Genomic DNA, 27,116 nt, shown 5'->3' with positions numbered 1-27,116 from the left:
ATCGCGCAACCGGCCGCAGGGGCGATTCCGGAATAAGTGAGAGACCAGCCAACCGGGCAGAAGCGCTACGTCAAGGAGGCGGGGCCAAGCCCGGCGAGGGCCTCTCTGGCCCCACCATTCCCTATTCTCGATCGTCTTCCGGAAGAATGGGCTCTGGGAGCGAGAGAGATGTGGGGCCGAGCAAGGAGGACGCGGCGTGCGGTGACGCTCTGGCCCGACGCCGACGGCCTCTCTGTGGCTCCTGGAGGACCCGGAGGGCAGAGTATTGGGAGGTGAGGAGGCGGAGCTGGCGGCGCCTGTCAGAACCTCGGGAAACTTCTGACCCCACGCTTCAGGCATTTCCTTATCTGGCTCACCTCTCTTATCTCGAGCCGCGCTTCCCTGGCGCGGCCTTCGCTAGGGAAGTCCTACCTGAGATCTAACCCGAGATCCTCTTGCTGCACCCCAGTCTAGAGCATCCTGTATTTCCCATTTTTAAGATCCCGTTTCTCCCCCTGCTGCTTCTGTGACCCCTCCTCAGCCTCTGCCATCTGGAGGCTGCTTTTCCCAGCCGGAGAGATTCAAGTGACCCAGCGGGATCAGTGCGAGGGCTTTGCACGGTACTGGAATGCGGAGGGGGCGCACCGAAGCCTTGGGCTTGGGGCGTGGGGTGGGGAGGGAATCTCCAGAAGGCTCCTGAAAGAGAGGGGGAGGAGAGACTTCGAGATAAAGATTCCGGGGGGGGGGGGGGGGAGGAGTGGAGACCCAGGGGAGAAGTGGACAGTGACCTGGGGTGAGGGCAATGGAGACCTAGAAAGAGAAGGAAGATGGAGATTGAGGGAGAGGCAGAGACACAAAAAGATGGTGAGATGGGGTCGGGTCAGCTGTAGCCAAATTCCAATCCTGGCTCTGCTCATTACCAACCCTGTGACCTTGGGCAAGTCACTTAACCTCTCTGCGCCTTACTTTCCTTATCTGCAAAAAGGGGATAATAATAGCTTTGGCACATAGAGTATTTTCCAGAATTACATGTTAGTAAAAAAAAAAAAAAAAAGAAATGCTTACAACAATGCTTTACCCTAAGCGCTCAATACAAATTAGCCTCCATGGCCCTTACTGGGTAAGACCAGACAGACTGGCTGGGGCAGTGAGGAAGCTGATCTGTCCCCTCTTTCCTCCTTCCTCAGAGAAACCCTGCCTCCTGGGCCTTCAGCACATCCAGCCTGGCCTACAGTCTGCCCTTGATCCTCTTTATTCACCTGTCCCCCCACGGAGCCAAAGGCCAGGCCCGCACTGTTAGGCCTGACTCCTTGCCCAGACCACCCTCCCATGGCCTCCTGCCCAGGACCAGGGTCTTGCTGATGTGGTAACACAGCAGACCACCAGGAGATGAATGGACACCTTGAAACAGAGGAGCAGGGGGATCAGGTAAGGAAGGGTCGACGTGAACGTTACGATCACCATCCCATGGGACACAGTTGCCTCCTTGTATCTGTTCCCTTGCCTTAGCGATGGCCTCTGTCGTTGAGTCGCAGCCTGTTGGTCTGGTGTGCCTGCCTTTCTCCCAAAATAAGGTGTGTGTTTCCCTGTCTCTCCATCTTTCTGGGTTTCTGTCCCCCGTCTCTCTCTGGATCATTCTTTGGTTTATGTTATCTGGTGCCCTTGCTAGTCTGGGTTTAAACACAAGAAACATTGTTTGATAATAAATGAACTTCCTCCATTCGTCACTTTCTTCTAGCAAGTTCTGTCCCTGTCTCCTTCTGCTCTATGATTCTGTTTCTTGGTTCCCTAGTTATTCTTGCCTTGCTTTCTCTCCATTTCACTATGTCTTTGCTTCTCTATGTCTTGGTCAACATTTTTGCTTTTTTAATTTTTATTTAATTAATTTTTTTTATATTTGAGAGAGAGAGACAGAGACAGAGAATGAGTAGGGGAGGTGCAGAGAGATAGAGACAGAATCCTAAGCAGGCTCCAGGCTCTGAGCTGTCAGCACAGAGCCTGACATGGGGCTGGAACTCGTGAGCAGTGAGATCATGACCTGAGCCGAAGTCGGATGCTTAACGAACTGAGCCACCCAGGCATCCCAACATTTTTGCTTTTTTTTTTTTTAAATTTTTTTAGATGTTTTATTTATTTCTAGGAGAGAGAGAGAGAGACAGCATGAGCAGGGGAGGGTCAGAGAGAGAGGGAGACACAGAATCCGAAGCAGGCTCCAGGCTCTGAGCTGGCAGTCAGCACAGAGCCTGACGCGGGGCTCGAACCCATGAACCGCGAGATCATGACCTAAGCGAAAGTTGGACGCTTGACCGACTAAGCCACCCAGGCACCCCATCCAACGTTATTGCTTTCTGACTCACAGTCTCAGTTCCTCTCAGCCTCTGGTCCTCCAGCAAGGCCTTCCTCCCTCATCCCTGACCTAGAGATGATCTCTCTCACATACTGGGTCTCCCATCTCCCTCTCATCGTTTCTTTGTCTCGCCATGTTACTGGGTCATTCACCGGGCAGATGTCCATGTCACGCTGCCTCTCATCCTGGTTTGGGTCCAAGGTAAATAGATGAATTAATGAGCCTCTTCTCCCTGGCTTTCATTCCGGAAATATCTGCCCCCATCTCCGTATCCATCGTTTTCTGGGTTTTCTTGTGTCCTTAACCTTGCATGTCCTCAATTTTATTATCTTTGTCTCTTTGTAGCTATCTCTGGTTTTCTCAGTGCGTGTCTGACTTTTCTATAACGATCTGAAAAACAGAGGGCACTCTCTAAGTCTCTGACTGCCTCTGCTTTTCTGGGTCTCTTTTACGAACTCCCTCTGCATATCTCCGGGTCTCACCTGTGTTAGGGTCAGTCTGTAATCTGCAGGTGAAGCTCTCCCTCTTCTCTCCGTTCTTTATTTATAAAGTCAATGGATAGGGCAGGCCTGCCACTTGCCCTCCACAAAGATGGCGTCAGCGGCGCTGGCAACGGAGTCGTGACGCCCCCCCTGCTGCGCGTGTGCCCTCACCTAGTATGGCAGCAGATCTCGCGGAGCGCGATGCCCCGCCCAGTCCGCCAGCTCTCCCTCAGCTACCCCTGCGCCAGGCTCGCGAGCTGGCTGGCCCCGCCCCCCGCGCGCTTTCACTGGTGCGGCCCAGGCCGGCCGCGTGGCCATTGGCTGAGCCGATGCACACCCTCCCCCCACCCCTGGGTCTGATGGGGGCGGTTGGTGCTGACTTGAGGGGCCGCCCGGAGGAGGACTCGGCGTGTGAGGAGGGTGCGGGGGGTAGGACCAGGGACCCGCGTCTGGGGGACGGCGGGACCAAGAGGAGCGGAGACGCAGGCCGGGACTGGGGTACCAGGGGTGTGGGATGGAGACGGAGAACCAGAACCGGGCCTGAGGGATCCAGGAATGGAAACCCAGGTCTGGGACTGGGTTCTGGAAATGGGATGGGGATGGAGGACCTGGACCGGAGGAACCGGAGACAGGAACTCAGGCTTATGGATTGGGGGGAACCTATGGATGGAGACCCGGACCCAGGCCCGGGGACCCAGGAGGCGGCGGCTGGAGAGAATGGAGACCGGGCCTAGATTTGAGGACCTGGGGACAGAAGCTCAGGCCCAGGACTGGGGGAGATCTAGGACTCTGTCCTTAAGCCTGATTTGAGCTCACGGATGGGGGTGGGATCGGTACAAGTGTAGGGGTGGAGCCTGAGGGAGCTGCCCAGGGCAGGGGGCAGAGGTGATTCCTGAGGGTGAGTCCATAGATGGGGGTGCATCTGGGGCAGCTCTGGGCCCAGGAAGGAGAGGCGCAGGACTGGCAGGTGGCTGGGTGGGCGGGGCGGTGGGGAACAAAGGTGAGCTGGAAGGAGGCAGAAACTGGGCAGAGGGCAGGGGGAAGGTCTCCGGGGAGGGGACCTCAGGCCCGGCTCCTTCCCCCCTCCCTGGAGAGCAGGCGGCCAGACACCCAGGTCAGTGCTTGGGGTCCAGCTCTTGGCCCCTGCCCTTTGCAGGTGCCTGCATGTGGCATCTCTCTGACTCCTTAGCTCCTCCATGTCACACTCCTTCCTTGGTCTCTCCAGCTGCCTACATCCTCTCCCTCCTGCCCCTCCTGTCTGCTCTGCCCGTTGTCTTTCTGATCCGCGGAGGACCTCCCGGAGCCCCTAAACTCCGACTCTCCTAAGTATCTTTCATCTTCTTAGCTGTCTGCTCATTGAGGCGGGTGGTCTCCTCTCAGAGTTTGGCTGGCTGCTAGAACTCGTTCCTCTCTCTTTGTGTCCCAGTGTCTCCCCCTTGTTACTTTCTCCGTCTGGAGATGACCGTGTGTGTGTGTGTGTGTGTGTGTGTGTGTGTGTGTGTGTGTGTGTGTGGTGTTCCCTGTCACTGCACGTCGGTTTCTTCACATCTCCACCACCCTGCTCTCTCTCCTCTGCCTTATTTTTCTCCAAAGCCCTTGTTATGCGGCATACTACGTATTTTACCTCTTTATCTGGCCTTTCTGTCTTCTGATTAGAATAGAAACTGCACAGAGGCAGGGATTTTTGTCTGTTCTGTTCCCTGCTGTGTTCGCTGGGCCTGGCACTGTGGTTGGAACATAGAGGGCACCGAATAATTATTTGGGGAAGAAGTGAATGAATGTTTGCATGCCTGGCTGTTCGCCCTCTAGGATGCTAGCCTTCCTATACAACTGACTCCTGCCCTGTGTCCTCAGGGTCTCCCCCACCCCCCACTTGTCTGAGCCTGTCTGTTTGTGGTACTCCCATCTGGCCTGGCACGGCCCAGTGTCGTCTCCTTGTCCACAGGCCCTGCCCCCGCTTTTCTCTAAACGCCATGGGGTCTCAGATTCTGACTCCTGCCCTCCTCCCTCCCCACAGAGGCCAGACCAGGAGCTGACCTGGAGCTGGGGCCACAGGCCTAGAAGCGCCCTGGACAGGGCCAAGGTCATGGCCCCCCCACCGCCGCCACCACTGGCCGCCAGCACCCCGCTCCTGCATGGCGAGTTTGGCTCCTTCCCGGCCCGCAGCTCCCGCTTCGCCCTCACTCTCACACCACAGGCCCTACACATACAGCGGCTGCGCCCAAAGCCCGAAGCCCGGCCCCGGGGCGGCCTGGTCCCGCTGGCCGAGGTGTCCGGCTGCTGCACCCTGCGGAGCCGCAGCCCCACAGACACGGCGGCCGCCTACTTCTGCATCTACACCTATCCGCAGGGCCGGCGGGGGGCCCGGCGCAGAGCCGCCCGCACCTTTCGGGTCGACGGGGCGGCCACCTACGAGGAGAACCGCGCTGAGGCCCAGCGCTGGGCCACTACCCTCATGTGTCTGCTCCGTGGACTGCCGCTGCCCGGGGATGGGGGTGAGGCACTACACAGCCACTCAGTCCCTAGGGCCACCTTGGTGTCTCTGTGGATTTCCCTCCGTGGGCATCTCTGTCCCTACTGTGTGTCTGTCTGTGCCGTGTCTCTCTTGGTCTGTACCGACAGAGTGATAAACAGACAGGGAGGGGCTACAGAAGGAAGAAACACCATGGGCAGAGAAAAAAATGGGGGCTGCTGCTCCCTTGGGTTTTTGTCTGTGTCCCCTCCCCCCTTCCATGGGCCCTGACCACAGATGAGTCAGAGGTTCACGGGCTGACAAGAGCAGCCGACTGAGACATGATTAGTCACCACCCAGGGACAGGCAGTCACAGAGGTCCCCTAGGGCAGCCCAGGAGTGCAGAGGCATCTAATCCAGCCTTTGGGGTTGGAGGGTAGTGGTCAGAGAAGACTTTTGGGCAGAGGTCTCCCACCCAGGCTCCTCAATTGACACAGGGAGGTAAAGGTTCAAGGGTCCCCAGCCGGTGAGCCTTCCTTGGCCTTCTGGGATCCTGCCGGCTGGCTGGGGGCCCTTGGTCACGGTCAGGGGGCCTTGCGGGGTGGCGTAACCTGACCCCGGATTCCGGGTGTTTGGGGAAGAGGAAAGTGAAAACCACAGCTCCCCTTCCTCCTCCCACACATGGGTCCAAAGGGCATTGGGATTAGACATCCAAACCCTGCCCTTGTCTGGGGGGGGAGCACGCACACCTGAGCCTCAGCAGCTTTAAGCCCCCGAGGAAAAGAAAAAATCCACCTGTGACTTCCCAGCAGGCTCCTGTGCCCCCCTCCACCGGTTCCACTGGGAGCAGTTTGCTGTTTCCCGCGTCTGCGGTGAGGGCCTGGGTCGGTGGCCTGCGTAGACGGTGGCCTGCCTGCGTAGATGCTTTCCCCTCTCTTTGCAGAAATAACCCCCGAGCTCCTGCCGAGGCCACCCCGATTGCTCCTATTGGTCAATCCCCTTGGGGGACGGGGCCTGGCCTGGCAGTGGTGTAAGAACCACGTGCTGCCCATGATCTCTGAAGCTGGGCTGTCCTTCAACCTCATCCAGACAGGTAAGGGCCGTTGCGGGGTGGGGTGGGGCGAGGGGCTACAGTCCCGGGTTTTGAGCCCTGGGGAGTGGTGGGCAGCGCGGCGCGGAACAGCGTGGCCCACCTCCCACTTCCTGCCGCTAGAACGACAGAACCACGCCCGGGAGCTGGTTCAGGGGCTGAGACTGAGTGAGTGGGACGGCATCGTCACGGCCTCCGGAGACGGGCTGCTGTTTGAGGTAGGCCAGGGGCACCCTGCCCAAGCCCTGGGACGCCGGGGTGGCCGGGACAGGGACCCAGGTGTCTGGTCTCCCGCACTCCAGGTGCTGAACGGCTTCCTGGACCGCCCTGACTGGGAAGAGGCTGTGAAGACGCCCGTGGGCGTCCTCCCCTGTGGCTCAGGCAACGCCCTGGCCGGAGCTGTGAACCAGCATGGGGGGTAGGTGGGGGCCTGACACCGTGAGGGGAGGGATGCATCCTCCCGCCGCCCGGCACTTTCTAGCCCCGCGGCTCCCTCTGCCCGCCGGTCTGCTGCCAGTCAAGTCCATCAGACTGGGATGCTCCCCATACCCGCCCCCCTCCCTGGCATTTTTGCCTGGTTGTTCCCAGCTGTGTCCCTAGTGCCCAGAAGTGTACCTAGCACACAGATGGCACTCAGGGAACACTCACGGAATGAACTGACAGGGAGCCTGGCTCAGTAAGAAGAGTCCATCTGGAGGGGACAGACTGCTGAGGGCGGGGCCCAGGCTGCCTGGCCCCCCCTCCCCCACGGCCCACTTCCCCACCTCTCTGTGTCTTTCTTCTGCCACCCGTGCTCTGTGTCTCTCACCCAAGCCCATTGACTCTTTCTCACTGTGTTCCTCCATCTCTGGCTGTGAAGGTTTGAACCTGCCCTGGGTGTCGACCTGCTGCTCAATTGCTCGCTGCTACTCTGCCGGGGCGGCAGCCGCCCGCTGGACCTGATGTCTGTGACGCTGGCCTCCGGCTCCCGCTGCTTATCCTTCCTGTCTGTGGCCTGGGGCTTCGTGTCAGACGTAGATATCCAGAGCGAGCGCTTCAGGGCCCTGGGCAGCGCCCGCTTCACGCTGGGCACAGTGCTGGGCCTCGCCACGCTGCACACCTACCGAGGACGCCTCTCCTACCTCCCTGCCACCGTGGAGGCCACCTCACCCACCCCTGCCCATGGCCTGTCCCGCGCCAAGTCTGAGCTGACCCTGGCACCAGCCCCGGCTCCGGCCCCGCCTGTGGCACATTCCCCCCTGCATCGTTCAGTGTCTGACCTGCCCCTGCCCTTGCCTGTGCCCCAGCCTGTTCTGACCTCCCCTGGCTCCCCTGAGCCTCTGCCCATCCTGTCCCTCAATGGTGGGGGCCCAGAGTTGGCTGGCGACTGGGGTGGGGCTGGGGATGCCCCCCTGTCTCCAGACCCACCACTGCCCTCACTGCCTAGCTCCCCGAAGGCAGCTTTACTCTCCCCTGTCACCGAGGGGGTCCCAGAAACGTTAGCGTCCTCTGGGTTCCCACCTCCCACCCCCGATGCTCCGGGAGCCATCTCTACCAGAGGGCCCCCTGACCACCTGCTGCCTCCTCTGGGCACCCCGCTCCCCCCAGGCTGGGTGACCCTGGAGGGGGACTTTGTGCTCATGTTGGCCATCTCGCCTAGCCACCTGGGGGCGGACCTGGTGGCGGCCCCCCACGCGCGCTTTGATGATGGCCTGGTGCACCTGTGCTGGGTGCGTGGTGGCATCTCCCGGGCCACGCTGCTGCGCCTCTTTCTGGCCATGGAGCGCGGCAGCCACTTCAGCCTGGGCTGTCCGCAGCTGGGCTATGCCGCGGCGCGTGCCTTCCGCCTCGAGCCTCTCACGCCTCGGGGCGTGCTCACTGTGGACGGAGAGCAGGTGGAGTACGGGCCGTTGCAGGCGCAGATGCACCCGGGCCTTGGCACACTGCTCACCGGGCCTCCCGCCTGCCCAGGTCGGGAGCCTTGAACCTAACGAAGCTTGCATCCCGCCAGGGGCGGGGCCAACATTCCAAGGAGGCGGGGCCTGATCTGAGGGCGTGGCCTCGCTGCTAGAGTTAGGGCGAAGGTCCCACACGCAGGGGTCCCCAGCCCCGTCTCAGGATTGCGCCCGCTCCCGGGGGACCAGAGGTGATGTTATTAGATGGAGTGTGGCCCGAATTCCAGAGACTCATCACGGTCACAAATGGGCTGGCCCCGAAGGTAGTGCCTGACCAATGTGGGCGGGGCTCAGCCCAAACCCTCGCTTCCGGCTCGTAGGACGCCAGGTCGGCTGAGGGCGGAGACTGTTAACGTCTTCTCCAATGACGGGACCTGGCACGTGCGGGCCGGGGAAGGCCTTAGTCCATCGGCCAGTCAGGGCCCGGGTCTCGCCCTATCCATTCCGGTGCCTCCACTTAACTGGCCAATCAGCCCTGGAGGGGCAGGTTCCCCGGGGCCGACGCTCGGATTTGCACTAAAGTTCCTCCTCGCCCCCTTGCTGGTGGGGGGCGGGGAAACAACTGTCCCCCGTCTTCTGTCTCCCGTGCGTCCCCGACCCCGATCTTCAGAGCAATTGAAACGGTCTATGCAATAAAGGCAGTCGCTCCATTCCTCTCAGGCCGTGGCCCCTTCTGCACCCGGCAGCCCGTGGGAGGGATCCAACCCTAGGTGCTTCCGGCAGCTGCCGCCTTTTGTGGCCCGAAGCCCAGACTTGCCCACAGACCGCGGCCAGCGTGACCCGATGGCCTTGAACTGGGACCAGGGAGCTGCCTCCTCCCCCCACAACAGCTGGCTCTGGGGTTCTCAAGATTTATTCAGGGTGTGTTAACGGAGGCGGTGGGAAGATGGGGTCCCCGAAGTGGCAGGGGCACACACAGAGGACCCTCCCCGCCCCCGCGAGGGAGGGGGGAGGCTCACTTTTTCTTAAAAATATAAATGTATTTATCTGCATCGTCACGTCCCTGGGGCACCCAGCTGGCCGGCCTGTGGGCCACAGGGCGGGGAGGGAGAAGGGCGTCGGGGCGCAAGTCTGAGCGAGGCGGGGAAGCGCTCCGCCAGGCAAGGGTGGGGGACAGCCTCACAGGGCTCCGTGCTGGGCCTGGTAGCGGGACAGCACGGCGCGGTAGTGGGACAGCTCCTGGCGCACGGCCACCACTTCCTGCCGCAGCAGGGCGTTCTCCTTCTCCAGGAAGGCCGCCCGGACCGATATCTGGTTCTCCTTGAGCCGCCGGGCGTCTCGGGACCGCTTGGCTGCCTCGTTATTCTTGTACCGCCGGCTCCAATACTTCTCGTCCTGAGGGTGGGGTTTGAGAAGGCACTGAGGGCCAGGAGGGGCAGCCTTCCTGTGCCCCCAAGGGCTGGAGGGCATCTAAGAGACCCTCTTGGCGACTTCTTGCCCAGCAGTGGAACTTAAAGGTTACCAGGTCCCTCCTTGGATGGGTACCCAAGGGTCTGGTTGCTAAGCAGAGCAAGCCCCTAGCAACAGCAGAGGGGAGGATAATTCCCCCCACACGCAAAGCATTTGGGTTTCCTGTCTCCACCGCGCAGAGACGACCCCAGCACTCCTCACTCCACAAAGGGCCAACAGTAAGCGCCTGGTTGCTAAGGATGCCTGTTCCCTAGCAACCGGGCCTTCAGGGTCAGAGGGCTTCTCCCGCCCCTTAATAAGCACTGCTTTATGCATCACCTGCCCAGATCCTGGTTGCTAAGAAAAGCCGAAGCTCCCTAGTGATGAGGCCTCCCAGAGCTGGGGGCCTTTGGTCCTGGTTGTCAAGGCAGCCTCCTCCTTACCCAGCAAACAAAGGCAATGACCGACCGCAGCCCGTCTGTGACCTACTGGCCTTTGAACAGAGGCCAGAGAGCTGCCTTCTTCCCAACAGGCCCTGATTGCCAGAAAAGCTGTCCCTTAGCAAAAGGTCCTGTCCTGAGGCCTCCCCATACCGTTACCCTTAGGGCTCTCTGGTCCTAGAATTTGGCTGTGGAGGAGGACCACTCCGTAGTGACAAGGGCCACCCAGAGCTCCAAAAGATGCCCTCCACCCCCGTGTCATTAAAGCCTCGTTCCCGCTCACTGGGGTAAATCCAGCCAGGGCCCCGTGACAGGTCTAGACTTCGTTTACAGTCCAGTCCCCGGGGCCTCAAGCATTCGTGCCTTACACATGGGTCTGGTGTAGTCTGGTGAGAAGCCCAGGCGCCTCTTAACCAGGGGAGAGCCCAGACCTGGCAAAAGGCAGAATGCTAGAAAGAAGTGGTCACTGCCCTGAATCAGAATGTAGCTCCGGCTGCTGAGGGGAACTTGAGGTCTCTCACCAGTGAGTGGTCCGGGGCCCAGATAACAAGGCTCAGAAGGGGTGCAAGCATCCTGAACGATGCTTCACATCAGAGATCAAAGGACCAGCCTGAGAGCTAATCCCAGTGAGAAGCCCAGGCCCGTCTGCGGCTCTAACGTCGGGCCTATAAAGTCCATGCCTGCTTCCTACATCTAGCGGCGCTCACCTTCTGCTCCTCTGGCACCTGGATCTTCCGAGCCTTCTTCATGATGGGCTGGGGCTTAAGTTCCTCCTCCGAGAAGCGATGTCTCCGAGGGTCAAAGGTCTCATGGCCAGGAATGCTTGACAGGGCTAAATCCGCTGGGTCGGGTTCAAATGTCATCAGCACCTCCACGGTGTCTGGGTCCACAGGGCTGGGTGTGTCCCGAGAGGTCAGGCCTTGGGGGAATAAAATGTGCCACCTGAGTGTGTATGTATTTGGTATTCGCAGACGGTGCCCTCTCTGCTCAGGTACCTCTTCCACCCTGAGGAAGGGCCTTTGAGGTCTACCATCAGTCGGCCGGAGGTCAACCTCTTCAATATACACTATGAAGGTTCCCTAACCTACTTTGCAGCTTAGAAATCAAGGAACCAACGCCACTTTCAAAAGCTGGGAAATGAGCACAATTATAACTGACTTACCCCAAATAACACGAGTCTCGTCTATTGCTTCTAAAACCTCTGGCCCTCGGATTGGCAATGTCAGCTTCTTTCCCTGAATCCTGCTTACGGAATCCCTGACCAAAGCCTAGACCCCCCGACTGTTCAGGGAAAAGAAATCCAATGCACTGAAAAGCCTTCAGGTAAGCTTCTTAAGAGCTACTGGCTTCGAAGAGTTAGGGAAGAAAAGCCGAAACGACTGAGGTTTTTGGACGTTGGTTCAAGAGGGGGCGGCCTGTGCCTTTAAGAGCGACCGAGCCGGGGCCAGCTGAGGACACAGGTTCAGGGCCAGTCACGTGCGGGCGCCTGCTTTCCCGCCCCGCCCCCCCTGCAGCCACGGGCGCCCTCTAGTTCCCCAGACCCCGCCCCCCTCCGCGTGACCGCGCGTGCGCGAAGTCAAGACGACGGAGGAGAGAGGAGGACTCACGTGGCGCGGGAATGTGCGGCTGGGAAGGGGAGGGCCCTGGTTCTGCCCCGAGGTCCGGCCAGGGGCAGGTGTGTCCGGGAATCCCCAACCTGCAGACCGCCCCTGGACCCCCAATGCCCGAGAGACAGCACACTTTTCCTTCTGCTCCTTGGGGTGTCTCAGCCTTAACCTCTCAACCTCCTAAGATCCAGGCCCTCCCCTGGGATCCCTCTTCTCCCAGAACATAGGAGGCTCGCTCCTCGCCCCAGTGGAAGATCTGGAATGAAGATCCCCGACCTTCAGCCGTCTAGGGGACTCCAGGATCCGGGGTCCTGGCCCCTCTCCACTGGAGCACTCAGAACCAGGGCAGCCAGTCCCTCACATCCTGGTGAAACAGAAGTCTGTGCCCAGACCCTACTTTCTCCCTTGTAGAGGACCTACGAGTTAGTCCTTCCACAGATTCCGGGCCCAGATCCTGGAGAGCCGTTCACTCCCCAGTAAATAATTCCGGTGTTCTGGGATCCCAGTCCCGGCTCCTCGAGTATCCGGCCTCTCGGTCCCCACGTCCCACAGAAAAACCCACACGACCACCCCACTGGATAGACTTCCTGGAATTTGGGGTCCCAAGTCTCTCATCCCCAATCTCTCATTCCTCAACCCAGGAAACCCGGATGCATTAGGGTCACGGAATCTGGACTCCTCTGCAAACATCACTCGTCTAGAGATCCCAGAACTTGGGCGCACAACCCGAGCCCCGCAACCCCGTTCCCGAGTCGCACAGCCCCGCCCCTGAAGTCCAAGCCCCGCCCAGCCAGGGCCCGGTCCCGCCCCCGCCGTCGCACCTGCGCGGTGGCCGCCCGCGGCCCCAAGGGCAGCCCGGGTGGGGGCGTGCCCCGGCGAGGAACGAGGGGAAGCTGAGCCGCAGGAGCCGGGCCCCGGGGAGGGTGCGGGCGTGCGCACGGGCGAGGGCGCCGGTGATGGGCCGCCGGGGGGCGGCGGACTGGGCGGGAGCCCGTGCTCCAGCAAGAAGGCGTCCAGGTCCACATACTCCACGTCGCCGAACGGCAGCGTCCGCTCCCACAGCAGCGGCGCCAACAGACCCGGGCCAGGCGCGGCCCCCGGGCGCCCCCGCGGGGACCCGCCGCCCACCACCGCCCCAGCTGGGGCATCCGCCGGGCCCGCCGTCTCCAGGCCCGGCCCGGGGACCGTGGCTGCCGGCGGAGCCGCCTTGCGCTCCTTTTCCTTCAGGAGACCTGCGGGCCGGGGAAAGACCGGGTGGGGTGGGAAGGAAGAGATGGAGAGACCCCGACACCGAAAGACAGGAAGAAAGAGGGGGGGTGGGTTGAGATCCACACGACGGAGATCCAGAGAAAGAGAGGGGAGACGGGGGAGAGGGAGAGATCAGAGAGGAAAGGCAAGGACCCAGAGGGAGGAAGCAACAGAGACTCAAGAGAGCGAAAGAGACCCAGAGAGAGAAGGCACAGACGGGGGGGGGGGGGGCGGCAGAGACAGAGAGGGGGACAGAGATCGAGAGACGGAGAGAGACTCAGAAAGCGGGGGGAGGATGGAGACCCAGAGAGGAGTAAGATAGAGACCAGGGAAGGTAGAGACACAGAAGGAGGACCGAAGTTCAAGAAGAGGCAGGTGGAGGGGTTGGGCAGGTGAGAGGAAAAAATGACGGCTCTGTAATTTCTCCGGAACCTACCCCCCTGCTCACTGTGGCCTCTCCTCCCCACCCCCCACACTGTTAGGGGCAGGAAGGGGCTCTATTCCTGGGGCACATTCCTCATCCCCAGACTCCATGTGACCCCAGGAGGCCCCGCCCAAGCCCGTGTCACTACCGTGTGAGCATCCGACACACCCCCTCCCTCTTCCCTGGACCCCAGGGGTCCGGACTCTCATAACCCAGAGGAAGCGGGGGCTGGGGCCTAGACTCTTGGGTCCTCCGGGAAGAGGACTCTGGGGGACTCCTGGGTCCTCCTGGTGGATGGGCTTGAAGCCGGTACTTTTGGATCCTAGGTGCTGACGATCTAGGGGCCTAAACACCCCAGGAACTGAGTAGATGCAGGCTGAGAATGGACTCTCCGCACGTAGGAGGTAGCCCCCCCGCCCCCGCCCAGCACCTGAATCCCCGAGGGAGTTGGGTGTCCGAGTCGGGATAGGTGGGGGCTGGAACTCACAGCTGGCTGGCTCTTTGGGCTTGCCGGTCCCCTGCAGAAGGCTCCGCAGCCCAAGCAGCGCTCCCCCGCCAGGGGGGGCCCCGGCCGGGCCGCCCAGCAGCAGTGGGGCCGGGGTCCTGTCGCTCACGGGCCGCGCCATCCCCGGGCACCTGCCCGTAGGCTCACGGGCTCATGGAGAGGCGACGAGCTGGCCTGCCGGTCAGCGGCACACTGCTGTGGTTCGGGCGAGTGCCTGCCCAGGGGCGGGCGAGAGGAGCCTGCAAGCCTCCAGGATCCAGAACACTGCAAATCCTAGGAGTGACGGGGCTTCGCAGTCCTCCGTGCAGAAACGTGCAACTCAAGAGGGTCCCAGGAGACCATGCAGTCCGGGTGAGGGGGTGATCAAATCAGGCAGCCGGCTCTTTGCACCCCAGAGTTCAAGGGGACACAAGGCGCTCCTTCTGCAAGGTGGGCGAGCTCGGCTCTTGCAGAATCTGCAGCTCTCTCAGCGGAAGGCGCTTTGCAATCTGCACCAAGAGGTGTGCGCGGAGGGGCGGGGGAGGGGGCAAGAGGAGGCGGCAGCCTTGAGGCGTGGCCAACGCAAACTTCTTTCGCGGAAAAAAAAAAAAAAAGGCAAACCAAAACACCCGACGCCACAGCGCGCACCCCTCCTCTCGGCCCCCGCCTGCCTCTCGGGCCAAGCACCCCAGCCGCGTGCCTCCCTCCGGCTGAATGCACCGGCCAATCGCGTCTTGACCCCTCGAGACGCGCGGCCAATGGGACCCCAGGATCCGCCAAGGCCCGGGAGGGCGCGTGAGGGGCTAAGTGCGTGAAGTTGCCGTGCCTTTAGGTGGGAGGCGGGACCCTGACCTACATTTGCCCAATGGGAGACGGCACTGGGGGCGGGACCGTGACCCAGTTCGGGCCAATGAGGCAGGCGGGAGGGGGAAGCACATGGCTCTGCGCGTGCTGCCCGACTGGGAGGGTGCGTTGGGGGAAATGAAAGAGGCGCCACTTAAAGGAGCCGCTAATCTAAATGACGGTTTGGGGAAACAGGAAGCCAAAAAACCAAGTAGTGCGGTTTAGGAAGAGGGAGATTGGTTTCTAGAAGAAGGCTGCTGTTCTTCAATACCCAAATGTTTCCCCGCCGCGCCTAGAATCAGACCACTAAGAAACGGGAAGTATTCTGTCCCTTTAATAGCTTTGTTTTGGGGGCGACTCCCCTCCCCGTGTGGGGAGACTTGGAAAGGGCAGGCGCAATCCTCGATGGGGAGTCTCAGCGACCGTGGGGGGCACCATCCACTGTAAGACAGACGACACCGGTGGGGGAGCGTTACTGTAGGGCACCATAGGCTGGACCCTGCGGAGGGTTTGCGGGGGGGGGGGGGGGGGGGGGGGGGGGGGGGGGGGGGGGGGGGGGGGGGGGGGGGGGGGGGGGGGGGGGGGGGGGGGGGGGGGGCTGGGCCGCGTAGGGCTCTACCACAGGGAGGCTGCGAAGGGGGCACCCGGAATGTACCAGGTCGACAAGCCGGGGAAAACGGCCAGATCCTGGACCGGCACTGGGTTTAACCAGCAGGAGACAAGAATAGGGACGTCCAGTTTCAGCATTAGCCTCAACTATGTGAAGGTATTCGGGGGGGGGGGGGGGGGGGGACGGACGGTCTGGGCAAACCATGTTGAGAAGCCGGAGAGGTGGCCTTGAGATCACAGGGCTGAACCGCAGGGAGGCGGCCGAAAGGGAAGGGGATTGTACCATGTTGATTTCCAGGAAGGGGGTGTGTGTCAGAGTACGGAACAGCGTTAAGATTGTGCCACAGGGAAACGGGGAAGGGATCCGGGCTGTACCATTTTGGAAAGCCATAGTAAGGGGAACCACGGCCCAGGAGTGAATCGTACCACAGGGGAAGCCAGGTGGCTCGGGTTCGGGTTATATGCGAGTTGCAGGTTAGGAGCAGTGAAGAGGGAAAGACAAATCATAGACCGGCAGCGGTCTATGGCGTGGAGGTGGGTTGTACCATGTTGACACTCGCGTACAAGGGAGAAAGCGAGTGCGAGCTCAGGAGGCTGGATCAAACAGAAGCGGCAAAGGGGTGGGCAAGACTGTATCATACTGAGAAAACAAGGGGAGACACATAGGCGGGCTAGACCAAGACGTGCGGGGGGGGGGTGCAGACTGGACCATACCATGCAGGCGGTAGTTGGGGCCTCGGCAGCGCCTCTCGGGGTGCCGGGGGTCCCTGTTGCCCCTCAGGGCCCTGTGGGCCAAGGGCTGCAGGGGCCGGCCGTTACCGCTGAGGCTCTGGAAGATCTGGGACGGAGGGTTCTGGCTCAGGAGTCTCAGGGAGTGCATCTGCCGTGGGAGGGGGTGGGAAACTGAGAGTGAATAATGAACGGTCGGGGTGAAAGGTCACAGGGGAAGCTCCGCCCCCCGAGCGGGTGGGCGGGGTCTTACTCAGCCCCAGCCCACCCCCAAAGGTTGTCTGACCCTCCCAACAGCGAGACGAGGAAGAAAGGAGGAGAGTAGGTGAGCCAAGCGAGGATGCCCAGGCCAGGGAATGGGTCAGCCAGGATAAGGGGCTGGAGGGTCACCTGGAGGGAGGTAATATTGAGGGCCCGATCAATGAGGATCCAGGTGACAGTCTCTGAGCAGGGCGGGGTACTGAGAGAGCCCTGATAGGTGATGAAGCCAAAGGATTCGGGGAACAGGAGCTCCAGGCTCAGGTCTTGAAGAAAGTAGGCATCATCTGCGGGAATACCGGGGGCAGGGAAGAGCAGCGTCCCTCTTGAACCCCCCTCCTGTGCACACACTGCTCCCCCAGCCCCCCTCCCCCAATGCACCAGGGACTTACTCTTGTAGGAGATGCGGGTGATGGTATCACGGTTAAGGAGGCGGCTGAGGAAGGGGTTTGAGCTGCCAGCCACCTGTGTGGGGTACGAGGTGAGGAGGTAGGAATCCAGACGCCCCAGCCCCCAATCCTTTCCTTCCCCAGGACCCAGGAGTCTGGGCCTCCCAGACTCCCTCTTGTTCAGTCTCCATTCCTGGCAGCCAGCCCCGCCCTCCCTCAGACTCTTGCCTGGGCTCACATTGACAAAGAGGCTGAGAATGGCCAGGCCATTGGGGCCCCTGGAGGCGGCGCTGAGGTTCCCATAGAGTTCTTGGTTAAAGTGGATGAGCTGCACCTGGGAGGGAAGCACAGAGCAGGGGGGTCCCCCAGCAGAAGGGGAAGAGAGAATGGGTCCAGCTCTGGGCCCTTGGGGTCCTCAAGTCAGGTTAAAGATTAGTGCTTGGGGCCCTTCTATGAAAGAGAATGGGGTGAGGCAGCAAAAGAAAGGCAATGTGGGAACAATTGGGTCAACTCGGGGTGAAGGTCAAGGGTCAGAGGTCAGTGGCCACCACCTCAGCAGAGAATCCCTGGTGGTTGATCTGGTGTTCAGAGCCGGCTCCGTCGCGCGCTCCAAACAGCAGTCGCAGTTCACTGAGTCGGTGGCTATAGAGGAGGGGCCCCCCAGACACGTTGACCACAGGCCGGGGTGCAGGCAGGAAGGAGACATGGCGGCCGGTGTTGTACAGGGTTCCCCGGAGCTGCGGGAGAGGTGGAATGAGGTGGAAGCCATCACAGGGACAGAGAGCGATCTTTTTTTTTTTTTTAATTTTTTTTAATGCTTTATTTATTTCTGAGAGAGAGACAGCATGAGCAGGGGAGGGTCAGAGAGAGAGGGAGACACAGCGATCTTTTCCCTCCCGTTTTCCACTCCTACAGTCCCTGCTTCAGACAATCACTGAATCATTCAGCATACTTTGAATCATTGCAGCCTCTGTTCTGGTCAATGTCAGGTGCTCAGTGAACTTATTTAACTAACAAATATTTATTGAGCTGCTACCATGTGCCATGGATTGCCAGGAGGAGAACAAAAGCAGACAGAAACACTGGGCCCGCATGGAACTTGCGTTCTAAGGGAGCAGACACAAACAATAAATAATGAATCACATAAGTAACTGCTTAGTTAATTACATCTTCTGCAGTAAAGAACTGACAGCTCTCAGAAGGTGTAATGGGAAACCCAGCCCAGATCAGGGCGGGGGGTGGGGGTGATGAGTAAAGGCCTTTAGAAGAAAGTGACATTTGAATGGAGACCTGCAGGATAAGCGGGAATTCGTTGCAAAGAGCAGGGAGAAGGGCATTACAGTTAGAGGAAACAGCAAGTGCAAAGGCCCTGAGGTAGCCTGTTTCCGTGACAGTGAAGAGGCCAGTGGGACCAGACCTTGGTGAGCAAAGGAGAGGAGATAGGAGCCAGATGGTGCAAGACCTCGTGGACAATGATGGGATGTTTTGTATTTTTATTTAAAAAACTGAATATATCTATCACATTCTTGGCACAGTGCCAGGCACATGGTACTTGCTGTATACGTGTTTGCCATTATTTATCCTGATAGATTTTGAGCAGGAGAGTGGTACGGTCTGCTATGTGTTTTTAAACATCTCTGTAGCTGTGGGGTGCAGAATGGACTGCAGTAGTCAGAGAACCAGGCCAGCAAGGATGCAATGGCTCCAGGCTGGTGCAAGATGATGGTGGGGGCAGCAGAGGGTGCAAGAAGTAAAACGACCTGAATGCTATTTAGCAGGGACACTAAAAAGGATCCAGACTGGACACGGGAATGAGGGCGAGAAAGGGTCGGGGAACAGCGCCCTGGCTTTTGGCAGGTGCAGCTAAGGGATGAGCGATGCCAGCTCTTATGAGAAATGCCATTGCAGGGGTGCCTGGGTGGCTCAGTTGGGCATCCAACTTCAGCTCAGGTCACGATCTGGTTGTGGGTTCGAACCCATCATGGGGCTGTCAGCGCAGAGCCTGCTTCCGGCTTTCTGTCTCTCCCTCTGCCTCTCCCTCGCTCATGCTTGCTCGCTCGCTTGCTCGCTCTCAAAAATGAATAAATATTTAGAATAAAAGAAAAGAAATGGCATTGCAAAGTGCACAAGAACATGGAGGCCAGGACCACACTGCCTGGGTTCGAATCCCAGTGATGACACTCTAGCTGTGTGACCTCAGGCAAGTAACCCAATGTCTCTGTGCCTCAGTGTCTACATCCATAAGCTAGGGATAATAATAGCCCCTATTTCACGGTGTGGTTGTGAGGATTAGAAGGCTTATCAACCTTTTAAAACATGCCTAGGACCCAGAGCGATTTGTTTTACAACTGCTTTTACGGACGAGGGAGTTGGGGGGGGACTACGGAGCCATGTTTGGGGAGGAACAGGCGATCCATTTTAGAGCGTAAGGAGCCTCCTTTCCACCCAGTGCGTGCCCCCTCCCTACCCCAGGCTAGATTTTCACCTCAGGGACCCACCCCCACCCGTGCCCACCCCCTGGGGGTTGGGTAACCCCTCCCACCAGGCCCCTTACCTTCTCTCCCCCAGTGCTGAGTCTCAGTGGGGGCAGAAAGGGGTCATAAAGGACCCTCCTCAGCTCCACGTCCACGGGGCTCTGCCGCTTCCCCACAGCGCACAGACTCCAGGCCGCATTCACCAGGCCCCAGAAGGGAGGCCCTGGAGGCAGGGATGGGGCAGGGAGGAAAGGGAGTCAGAAATAGGGACTGCATCCCAATGCTGGGGGTCTGCCCAGAAGGCTGTGGTTGGTCTGGACTCCCGGACCCCAGGAGAGGGAAGGCAGGAGACAGCGACCCCCGGGTCTGAAGGAGGACGGGGCTGGGATCCAGGATCCTAGGTCCTAGAAGCCTCTTGGAGGAGTTTCCTAAGGCCGTCTAGCACCCTCCTCGATCGTTGGGGGAAGGAACTACAACTCCCAGCAGGCCTGAGGGCAGCCCGCCTACGCACCCACTGCCGGCCCGCCCAGGCGCCCATGGGAGGCGTAGTTCTCTCAGTCTCCCTTGTCCCACAGCTGGATAATGAATGTACTGGGGAGAGGAGTTGCAAGCCAGGGCTGGACAAGACGGGGACCCGGCCGGCGAACCTGTGGTTCCCAGAGCAGCCGGGACCTACCTGCCTCTTTCCCTGCAAAGGGACACACGCTCTCTTCCACCCCCACACTCTTTCCTTCCACTCACTCCCACTCACTACTTGAAATGCGCATATATAATGTCCCCTGGTGAGCTGCCGGGGTTCAGAGGCTGGGCCCGACTCCTGAGGGGAGGAGGAAGGGGCTGCGACCCCCGGGTCCTGTGAGGAGGAGAGGGCCCCTGGGTCTGAGGGAGGAGGCACCCGGCAGCCCCGACTCCCGGGTCCCCGCCCTGGCTGCACCTGGCACGAAGTTTCCCTGGAGATTATCCTTGTAGCTCCACCAGTCTTCCGGATCAGGTGCGGGTCCGATGTGAGCTGGGCAGAGAGCAGCCTGAGCCCCTCTCCTCGCCACCCCACCCCCACCTCTCAGGGGCTCCTGCCCCAACCCCCCCGCTCCCCCCCCCCGCCTTACCTGCTGCCCCCAGTACGGCCCAGAGTACCAGCGCTCGAGGGGCGCTCAGCCCAGCTGTAACCCCCATCCCTGCGAGGCCCCTGAGCGACCCCTTCCCAACGTCCTGGCCCCTCTCTCAGCTCCTCGGGCCCCTCTTTGTGGGACCCAGTCCCTCCAGGACTGCCAGCCTGCCTCCCCTCCCCACAGGGAGACCCGTCCCCCAAACAGCCAGGCGGCGGTGGGGAGGACTGAGACTCCCCCCAAATCCACTCCTGTCTCCGCTCCCCGGCCTGTCTTCCTCTCCCGCTGCTCTCCTCTTTCCCCAGCCCTCCAACCTCGATCTACCTCCTGATCTTCCTACTCCTCTCTCTGCCTCCTGCTTCTCCCCGGGGTTACCTCCTGGCTTCTAACCCACACCCCCTCTTCGCTCTGTCTTCCTCCAGCCGCCCCCCTCCCCAGCCACCTAACCCCATGTCTCCATCCTGCTTCTCTTTCCTCCTCCCGGGCTCTCTCTGTCTCCAGCTTCTTTCTCTCCCTGCCTCCCCACCTCCTCCTCTCCTGCCTCTCCTGTTTCTTCTCCGTCTCCCCCCCCCCGTCCCCGCTCCCTCCTCCCCCTCCCTCTCTTCTCTCCTCTCTGGGTGTTATTTAATTTTTTTGTCGTTGTTGTTGGGGGGGGCGGGTGATCTCACAGCAGCGAACGCTTCTCGGCCTGGTGCAGGGGGGGTGCCCAAGGGGCAGGATGGAGGGGTCGCTGGGGGCTGATCCCCAGCATCCAGCCGTGCCGGGGCCATGGGGGCGGGGGGTGGCCCGGACACCTGGGGCCCGGAGCTGGCAGTTCCCATCCTCCGCAGAAGGGGGAAGGGGGGGCGCTTAAGGTGGCGCTGACAGCGTCCTCCGAAGTCTCGGTGCTACCGCCCCGCTGGCGCCGGAGGATCCGAGGTCCCCCCGGCTCGTGGGGACCCGGGTTGGAGCCCCCACCGCGACGCCTGCAGCCCACTCCCCCACCCTCCGCTCGGCCTCGGCTGGGGTCTGCCTTAACGGGGCCGAGGGATCCCCTGGGAGACCGGGGTGCGGTGCGGGCAGCTGACCAGGAGGGGGAGGCAGAGACCTGCAGAGGGACCGAGAGCCGGGGCGGGGGGGGCGGGGAGGAGCCGGGAAGGCGGAGGCGAGGGAGCGGGAGGGGAGGTCGGACAACTGCAGAGGTTTGGGAAGGGAAAGGGAGACTGAGATGGAGCCCGGGCCACGGGGCGGAGGGAGACAGCCGGCTGGAGATGGGGAGCCCAGGGGGGAGGGAGACAGAGACGCACACTGAGAGAGAGATACAGGTAGAAAGACGCGGAAAGTGCTAGATTCTGATGGAGGCAGAGAAAGACTTACAGAGACACACACTTAGCTATAGCAGCAGAGAGAGCCACCCACCCAGCAGGTCCGAGATGGGAGAACAAGATGCCAGGCAAGAGGGGAGGGGGAGGCACAGAAACGGAAAAGAGATCCAAAGACAGAGTGACACAGCCAACGCCAAAGAGACAGAGAAACACAGAGAAAGAGGCAGACACGCACGCGCGCCCCTCTGAATAGAAACACTCGGCAGAGAAAGAGAGAGCATCGAAGACAAGCAGATGACAGGGATCCAGAGACCCAGAGGGAGGGAGAGAGACCCAGAAACAGGCCAAAACGTCAAGGGAGAGAGCCGAGTCAGAAAGACAGGCCTTCGGAGAAAGAATTGGGAACAGACATTCAAAGGACCTAGAGATGGAGGTGACAGAGGCACCCAAAGGGAGTCAGAAATGGAGAGAGACAGAGAAAATGCGAGAAAGAAAGGTATGTATTACTTATCCATTGCCACATACCACATCACCCCAAAACTCAGCGGCTTCAAGCAACAAACGACTATTGTCTCACCATTTCAGAGGGGTTAGAGTTTGGGAGTGGCTTAGCTGGGTGGTTGGGCTCAGGGCCTGTCATAAGGGTCCAGTTAGGCTACCGGCCGGGGTGCTGTCATCTGAAGGGTCGACTAGGGCTAGAGGGTCACTTTCAAGCTCACCTATGCGGCCCCCAGGAGGCGTCATCAGTGGGCCTCACAATGTGACTGCTGACTTCCCCAGAGTGAGTGATTGCAGGAGAGAGAGAGAGAGAGGAGTCTTATATGACCTCATCTCCAAAATCACACACCATCACTTCTGTTTTATTCTGTCCCTCAAAAGTGAGTTGCTAAGTCTAGCCCACATTCAAAGGGAAAGAGATTAAGCTCCTTCTCTTGAAGAGAAGAGCATCAGAGAATTGATGGGCCACCATCACAGGTAGGAGAGAAGAAGGGGGAGACAAGATGGACCCTGAAAGACCCATGAGGCTTTGAGGTCAGTGAGATACATATTCAGAAACTCAGTAACATGGGGAGAGAGATGCTTGAAGGTGGAGGGGACTATGAAGACAGGGGAAAGAGGCAAGATCAAGGAAACAACATCAATAATAATAAGTTACAGTAATAACATCCAGTACATAAAGCTCCTACTACATACCAGGCAGAGTTCTGAGACTTTCTGTGGACTCACTCGTATAATCCTCACAGCCGCCCAGTGAGGTAGAGACTGTTATTCCATTCTACAGATGAGGCAACCAAGGGTCAGAAGCTGTAGGTGACTTGCCCAGAGTTCCTACACTTAAGAAGTAGCTGAACAGGGAAGGAAAACAAAGACAAAAGGGATGGAGGGGCGCCTGGGTGGCTCCACTGTTTAAACATCCGACTCTAGATTTCAGCTCAGGTCACAATCTTGTGGTTGGTGGGTTCGAGTCCTGCATCAGGCTCTGGGTGTCCGTGCAGAGCCTGCTTGGAATTCCCTTTCTCTCCTTCTCTCTGCCCCTCCCCTGCTCTCTCACTCTCTCTCTCAAAATGAATAAATAAACTTAAAAAAAAAAAAAGAGGGATGGAGGAAACATGATGGAGGGATGCAGAAAGTGGAAAGTGTCAGCTTCGAAGAGTGGAAGAGGGGCCCAGCTCTGATGGAGAAATAAAAAAAAAGACAGCCAACCTGACTGGACTTTCCTAGACACCAGGCCATGCCATGCATCCTGTAGGCTTTATTTCAACCCTCAAAGCTGCCCGACGAGGTGGGGTTAAAATTAGCCCTATTATAGAGCTCTTCCTGCCCGTGGGGCCTGTCCCCATGCTTTAATAAAGAAAGAAATTAGCCCCATTTTACAGGTGGAAACACTGAGGCTGGTCAGAGACAGAAGCGACTCATTCAAGACATAGTAGGTTGGATGGTGCCCCACCCACACACACACACCAAAAAAAAAAAACAAATAAATTTTAAAAAGTGCCCCAAACCCGTGAATGGGACCTAACTTGGCAAAAAGGTCTTTGCAGGTATGACTAAGTTAATGACCTTGAGATCAGATCCTCCTGCATTAAAAGGCTGGACCCTAAATCCAATGACAAGTGTCCTTATGAGAGAAAGGCAGAGGGAGGTTGGAGACGACAAAGTGAAGACAGAGGCACGGAGTGGAGGGCTGTGGTCACAAGCCACGGAACGCCAGGAGCCACCGGAAACTGCAAGGATGGGTCCTGTCCGGGAGCCTTCAGAGGGACTGAGGCCCTGCTGACACCATGATTTGGGCCCCGGGGCCTCCGGAGGTATGAGAGAAGACGTTTCTGGGTTGTTGTTTTTTTATTTTTATTTTTTTTAATGTTTTATTTATTTCTAGGAGAGAGAGAGAGAGACAGCATGAGCAGGGGAGGATCAGAGAGAGAAGGAGTCACAGACTGAAACACGCTCCAGGCTCTGAGCTGGCAGTCAGCACAGAGCCCGACACGGGGCTCGAACCCACGAACCGCGAGATCATGACCTAAGCGAAAGTCGGACGCTTAACTGACTAAGCCACCCAGGCGCCCCTGTTGTTTTTTTTAATGTTTTTTATTTATTTCCGACAAAGAGAGACAGCCTGAGCAGGGGAGGGACAGAGAGAGAGGCAGACACAGAATCTGAAGCAGCTCCAGGCTCTGAGCTAGCTGTCAGCACAAAGCCCAGTGCGGGGCTCGAACCCACGAACTGTGAGATCAAGACCTGAGCCGAAGTTGGCCGCTTAACCGACTGAGCCACCCAGGTGCCCCCATTTCTGTTGTTTTTAAGCCACGCAGTTTGTGCTCATTGCTTACGGCAGCCGACCCCAGGGGTGGGGAGAAATAATGAGAAAGAGTTGGAACTTTTCAGAGAGAGGTGATGATGGAGCCTGAGATACATGGAGGGACAGCCAGACAAGACTGACACTTCAGGAAGAGTAGGCTCTACCTACGCATTGGCTCTCCTCCTCCAGGAAGCCCTCCCTGAAGCCCCAGGCTGGGTTAGTGCCTACTGAGCACATTCCTAATGCCCTGTGCTACCTCTGTTAGAGCACAGATCCCATTAGAGGAGGGACTGTCTCCTGTGTGTCCTCATCAAGGGCCCAGGCCTGACCCATCACTGGGTCCTCAGCCTCGCCCCACACAGGGCACACGGGGCTGCTCCTCAGAGAAATTCAGCATGATTTTTTTAAAATTTTTTTTAAATGTTTTATTTATTTCTAGGAGAGAGAGAGAGACAGCGTGAGCAGGGAAGGGTCAGAGAGAGAGGGAATCACAGACTCTGAAACAGGCTCCAGGCTCTGACCTGGCAGTCAGCACAGAGCCTGACGCGGGGCTCGAACCCACGAACCACGTGATCATGACCTAAGCGAAAGTCAGACGCTTAACCGACTAAGCCACCCAGGCGCCCCAGAAATTCAGCATGATTGAATGAGGCCACACTCCCCATGTCTCTCCCTAGAGACTCTGGCTCCCTCCTATCTGCTTTGGAGACACTTCGGGACCCTGCGAGGCCCAGCAAGGGCCTCACCTCCTCCAGGAAGTCTCCTTTGATCTAACAGGTGGAGCCCCAAGCTGTCTCCATTGTTACACATCGCACCGGACGTAACTGTATGTAGGTCTCTCCCTACATATGTGTCTCCCGACTGTATGTAGTCACCTCCCCCCTGCTGCAGGGCAAGTCCTGGGTCTGGCTCGGGTCTCCACCCCAGTATTTCCCAGGGAGACCTCAGGAGAGTGTGCTGAAGGAAGGAATAAATGAAGGAATGAAGCCAAAATAGAGATGGTGGCATTGAGAAGTGGTGGAGAAGACAGTTTTTGGGGGGAGGGACTAAGAGGAAGGCTTCCGGACACGCCTGGGGGGCTCAGTTGGGTAAGCGGCCGACTTCGGCTCAGATCATGATCTCATGGTTTCTGGGTTCGAGCCCCGCGTTGGGCTCTGTGCTGACAGCTCAGAGCCCGGAGCCCGTTTCGGATTCTGTGTCTCCCTCTCTCTCTGCCCCTCCCCCACTCGAGCTCTATCTCTCCCTGTCTCTCAAACAATAAATAAATTTAAAAAAGAGGAAGGCTTCCAGGTGTAGGTGACATTTTCCTCTTTTTCTGTCCCCATAATCGAGGCCCGGCTCAAAACCCATCCTCTCCCCGCTGGCCTCCCCCTCCTGGCTCTCCCTCTACCTCGAGCCTCCCCTTCACTCATCCCAGACCTCACCCTGCCTCTGCCCATTGATGCCCAGCGCCCCTGGACAGAGTCCAACCCTCAGCCTTACTTGTCGTGACCAAATCCTTCGTCTGTCCTTCAAGGCCTACCTCAAATATCACTTTCTCTAAGATACGTTTTCTGATCTCCGGGCTAGGTTCTCAGCCCTCTCTGGGCTCTCCAGAGCCTCCTCAGTGATTGTCCATATCATGTTTTTTTTTTGTTTTTTTGTTTTTTAGAGAGAGATAGAGACAGCATGAGCAGGGGAGGATCAGAGAGAGAGGGAGACACAGAATCCGAAACAGGCTCCAGGCTGTGAGCTAGTTGTCAGCACAGAGGCCGATGCGGGGCTTGAACCCACGAACCGTGAGATCATGACCTGAGCTGAAGCTGGACGCTTAACTGACTGAGCCACCCAGGCGCCCCGGTTTTTTTTTCCTCACAGAGGAATGACTCTCCCCTTCCTTTAGCTCATACACCTCCCAGGGCTCCCCAGTGCCCCACGGAAAAAAACACACAGACCCTCAGCGGCCCCGCAGAGGCCTCACGTGCCTTGGTACCGCCAATCCCCAGCCCTTTCTTGTCTTACCACACCAGGCCCCCCAGCTTCAAGAACTCTGTACAGACTGTGGCCTCTAACTGGGGTTCTCTTTTCCTCTTCTCTGCCGGGCAAATTCTGACTCAGGCTCTTAGATACTGCAGGAGTCTCTTCCAGGAAGCCCTCAGCAATGCTGAGGTGGGCAGGGGGCTCCTTTGAGTTCTGGCAGCCACCTGTGTTGCCTCCGTTATAGCCCCCAGACAGCCTGGCTCGCCGCCCGGAGGCGGAGGGAATGGCCGGGCTGGAGGTGGGTCCCAGATGTGGATTTCATGCCCATTCGTCTCGGTCGCTGGGAACAAAGTTTGGGTCACAGGAAACATATGGGGCTCGCCCCGCTCCTCACTTTCATCTCCTACCTCCCTGGCCCTTGGGTGGGGGGCGACAGGGCCAGGACTCTCCAGGCCAGGGAGGTTCCCACAGTCCCTCTTCACCTCCTCACCTCGAGAGCAGGGAGAGAGAGCTGTTCTCAACTTCCGGTCTCTTAGGGAGGCCCAGCAAAACCTTCCAGATCTGTGTTCTCGCCTCCTGGGCTCTCCTCTCCAGAGGGAGGTGTGGCCACCAGGCATTTAAGTATATATATATATATATATATATATATATAATATTTAAGTTTCTTTATTTATTTGGGAGGGAGGGGCAGAGAGAGAGGGAGAGAGAGAGAGAGAGAGAATCCTAAGCTCAAGGGCAGAGAGAGAGGGAGAGAGAGAGAGAGAGAGAA

The 27,116-nt window shown here is 58.9% G+C and overlaps 3 protein-coding genes across 7 annotated transcripts; 1 reads left to right on the top strand and 2 right to left on the bottom strand.

Annotated features, from left to right (window-relative positions):
- The first annotated feature begins 139 nt into the window (after nucleotides 1-139).
- On the top strand, nucleotides 140-8,943 carry SPHK2 (sphingosine kinase 2). Of its 5 annotated transcripts, none has more exons than XM_039248872.1 (7): nucleotides 140-272; nucleotides 1,167-1,407; nucleotides 4,826-5,303; nucleotides 6,204-6,353; nucleotides 6,474-6,568; nucleotides 6,653-6,768; nucleotides 7,210-8,943. In XM_039248872.1, the coding sequence occupies exons 2-7, from the start codon at nucleotides 1,369-1,371 to the stop codon at nucleotides 8,312-8,314; spliced, it is 1,983 nt and encodes a 660-aa protein (XP_039104803.1). In that variant the 5' UTR covers nucleotides 140-272; nucleotides 1,167-1,368; the 3' UTR covers nucleotides 8,315-8,943. The 5 variants fall into 5 exon arrangements, with proteins under 5 accessions (XP_039104803.1, XP_039104798.1, XP_039104811.1 ...); XM_039248867.1 differs by lacking the exon at nucleotides 140-272 and adding an exon at nucleotides 284-599; XM_039248880.1 differs by lacking the exons at nucleotides 140-272; nucleotides 4,826-5,303 and adding an exon at nucleotides 284-599.
- Nucleotides 8,944-9,121: 178 nt separating this feature from the next.
- Nucleotides 9,122-14,681, bottom strand: LOC120242917 (D-box binding PAR bZIP transcription factor). The gene is made up of 4 exons (XM_039248907.1): nucleotides 13,880-14,681; nucleotides 12,542-12,952; nucleotides 10,821-11,032; nucleotides 9,122-9,619 (listed from the first exon to the last, which is right to left on the bottom strand). The coding sequence occupies exons 1-4, from the start codon at nucleotides 14,016-14,018 to the stop codon at nucleotides 9,404-9,406; spliced, it is 978 nt and encodes a 325-aa protein (XP_039104838.1). The 5' UTR covers nucleotides 14,019-14,681; the 3' UTR covers nucleotides 9,122-9,403.
- A 350-nt stretch (nucleotides 14,682-15,031) lies between these two features.
- Nucleotides 15,032-20,695, bottom strand: CA11 (carbonic anhydrase 11). The gene is made up of 9 exons (XM_039248896.1): nucleotides 20,285-20,695; nucleotides 20,113-20,187; nucleotides 19,259-19,401; nucleotides 17,256-17,441; nucleotides 16,943-17,038; nucleotides 16,708-16,780; nucleotides 16,448-16,602; nucleotides 16,043-16,208; nucleotides 15,032-15,160 (listed from the first exon to the last, which is right to left on the bottom strand). The coding sequence occupies exons 1-9, from the start codon at nucleotides 20,349-20,351 to the stop codon at nucleotides 15,135-15,137; spliced, it is 987 nt and encodes a 328-aa protein (XP_039104827.1). The 5' UTR covers nucleotides 20,352-20,695; the 3' UTR covers nucleotides 15,032-15,134.
- Between the last annotated feature and the right edge of the window lie 6,421 nt (nucleotides 20,696-27,116).

Source organism: Hyaena hyaena, unplaced genomic scaffold (genome assembly GCF_003009895.1).
Source record: "Hyaena hyaena isolate Hyena2069 unplaced genomic scaffold, ASM300989v1 scaffold_9, whole genome shotgun sequence".
NCBI classification, from domain to species: Eukaryota; Metazoa; Chordata; class Mammalia; order Carnivora; family Hyaenidae; genus Hyaena; species Hyaena hyaena.
Note: the sequence above shows the minus strand (reverse complement) of the source record. Positions and strands in the feature narration are given on the sequence as shown.

What these genes read in the sequence shown, in the direction of transcription:
- SPHK2 (XM_039248859.1), top strand. Translation starts at nt 2,402, where the DNA reads ATGATCTCTCTCACATACTGGGTCTCCCATCTCCCTCTCATCGTTTCT. An exon ending in GCCGCTGCCCGGGGATGGGG is followed by an intron (nt 5,304 to 6,203) that starts GTGAGGCACTAC and finishes CTCTCTTTGCAG; the next exon opens with AAATAACCCCCGAGCTCCTG. An exon ending in CTTCAACCTCATCCAGACAG is followed by an intron (nt 6,354 to 6,473) that starts GTAAGGGCCGTT and finishes TCCTGCCGCTAG; the next exon opens with AACGACAGAACCACGCCCGG.
- CA11 (XM_039248896.1), bottom strand. Translation starts at nt 20,351, where the DNA reads ATGGGGGTTACAGCTGGGCTGAGCGCCCCTCGAGCGCTGGTACTCTGG. An exon ending in TTCTCAGCCTCTTTGTCAAT is followed by an intron (nt 16,781 to 16,942) that starts GTGAGCCCAGGC and finishes TACCCCACACAG; the next exon opens with GTGGCTGGCAGCTCAAACCC. An exon ending in CCCCAACTACCGCCTGCATG is followed by an intron (nt 15,161 to 16,042) that starts GTATGGTCCAGT and finishes TCTGTCTTACAG; the next exon opens with TGGATGGTGCCCCCCACGGT.
- LOC120242917 (XM_039248907.1), bottom strand. Translation starts at nt 14,018, where the DNA reads ATGGCGCGGCCCGTGAGCGACAGGACCCCGGCCCCACTGCTGCTGGGC. An exon ending in GCCCAAAGAGCCAGCCAGCT is followed by an intron (nt 12,953 to 13,879) that starts GTGAGTTCCAGC and finishes CCCGGCCCGCAG; the next exon opens with GTCTCCTGAAGGAAAAGGAG. An exon ending in AGGTGCCAGAGGAGCAGAAG is followed by an intron (nt 9,620 to 10,820) that starts GTGAGCGCCGCT and finishes CCCCACCCTCAG; the next exon opens with GACGAGAAGTATTGGAGCCG.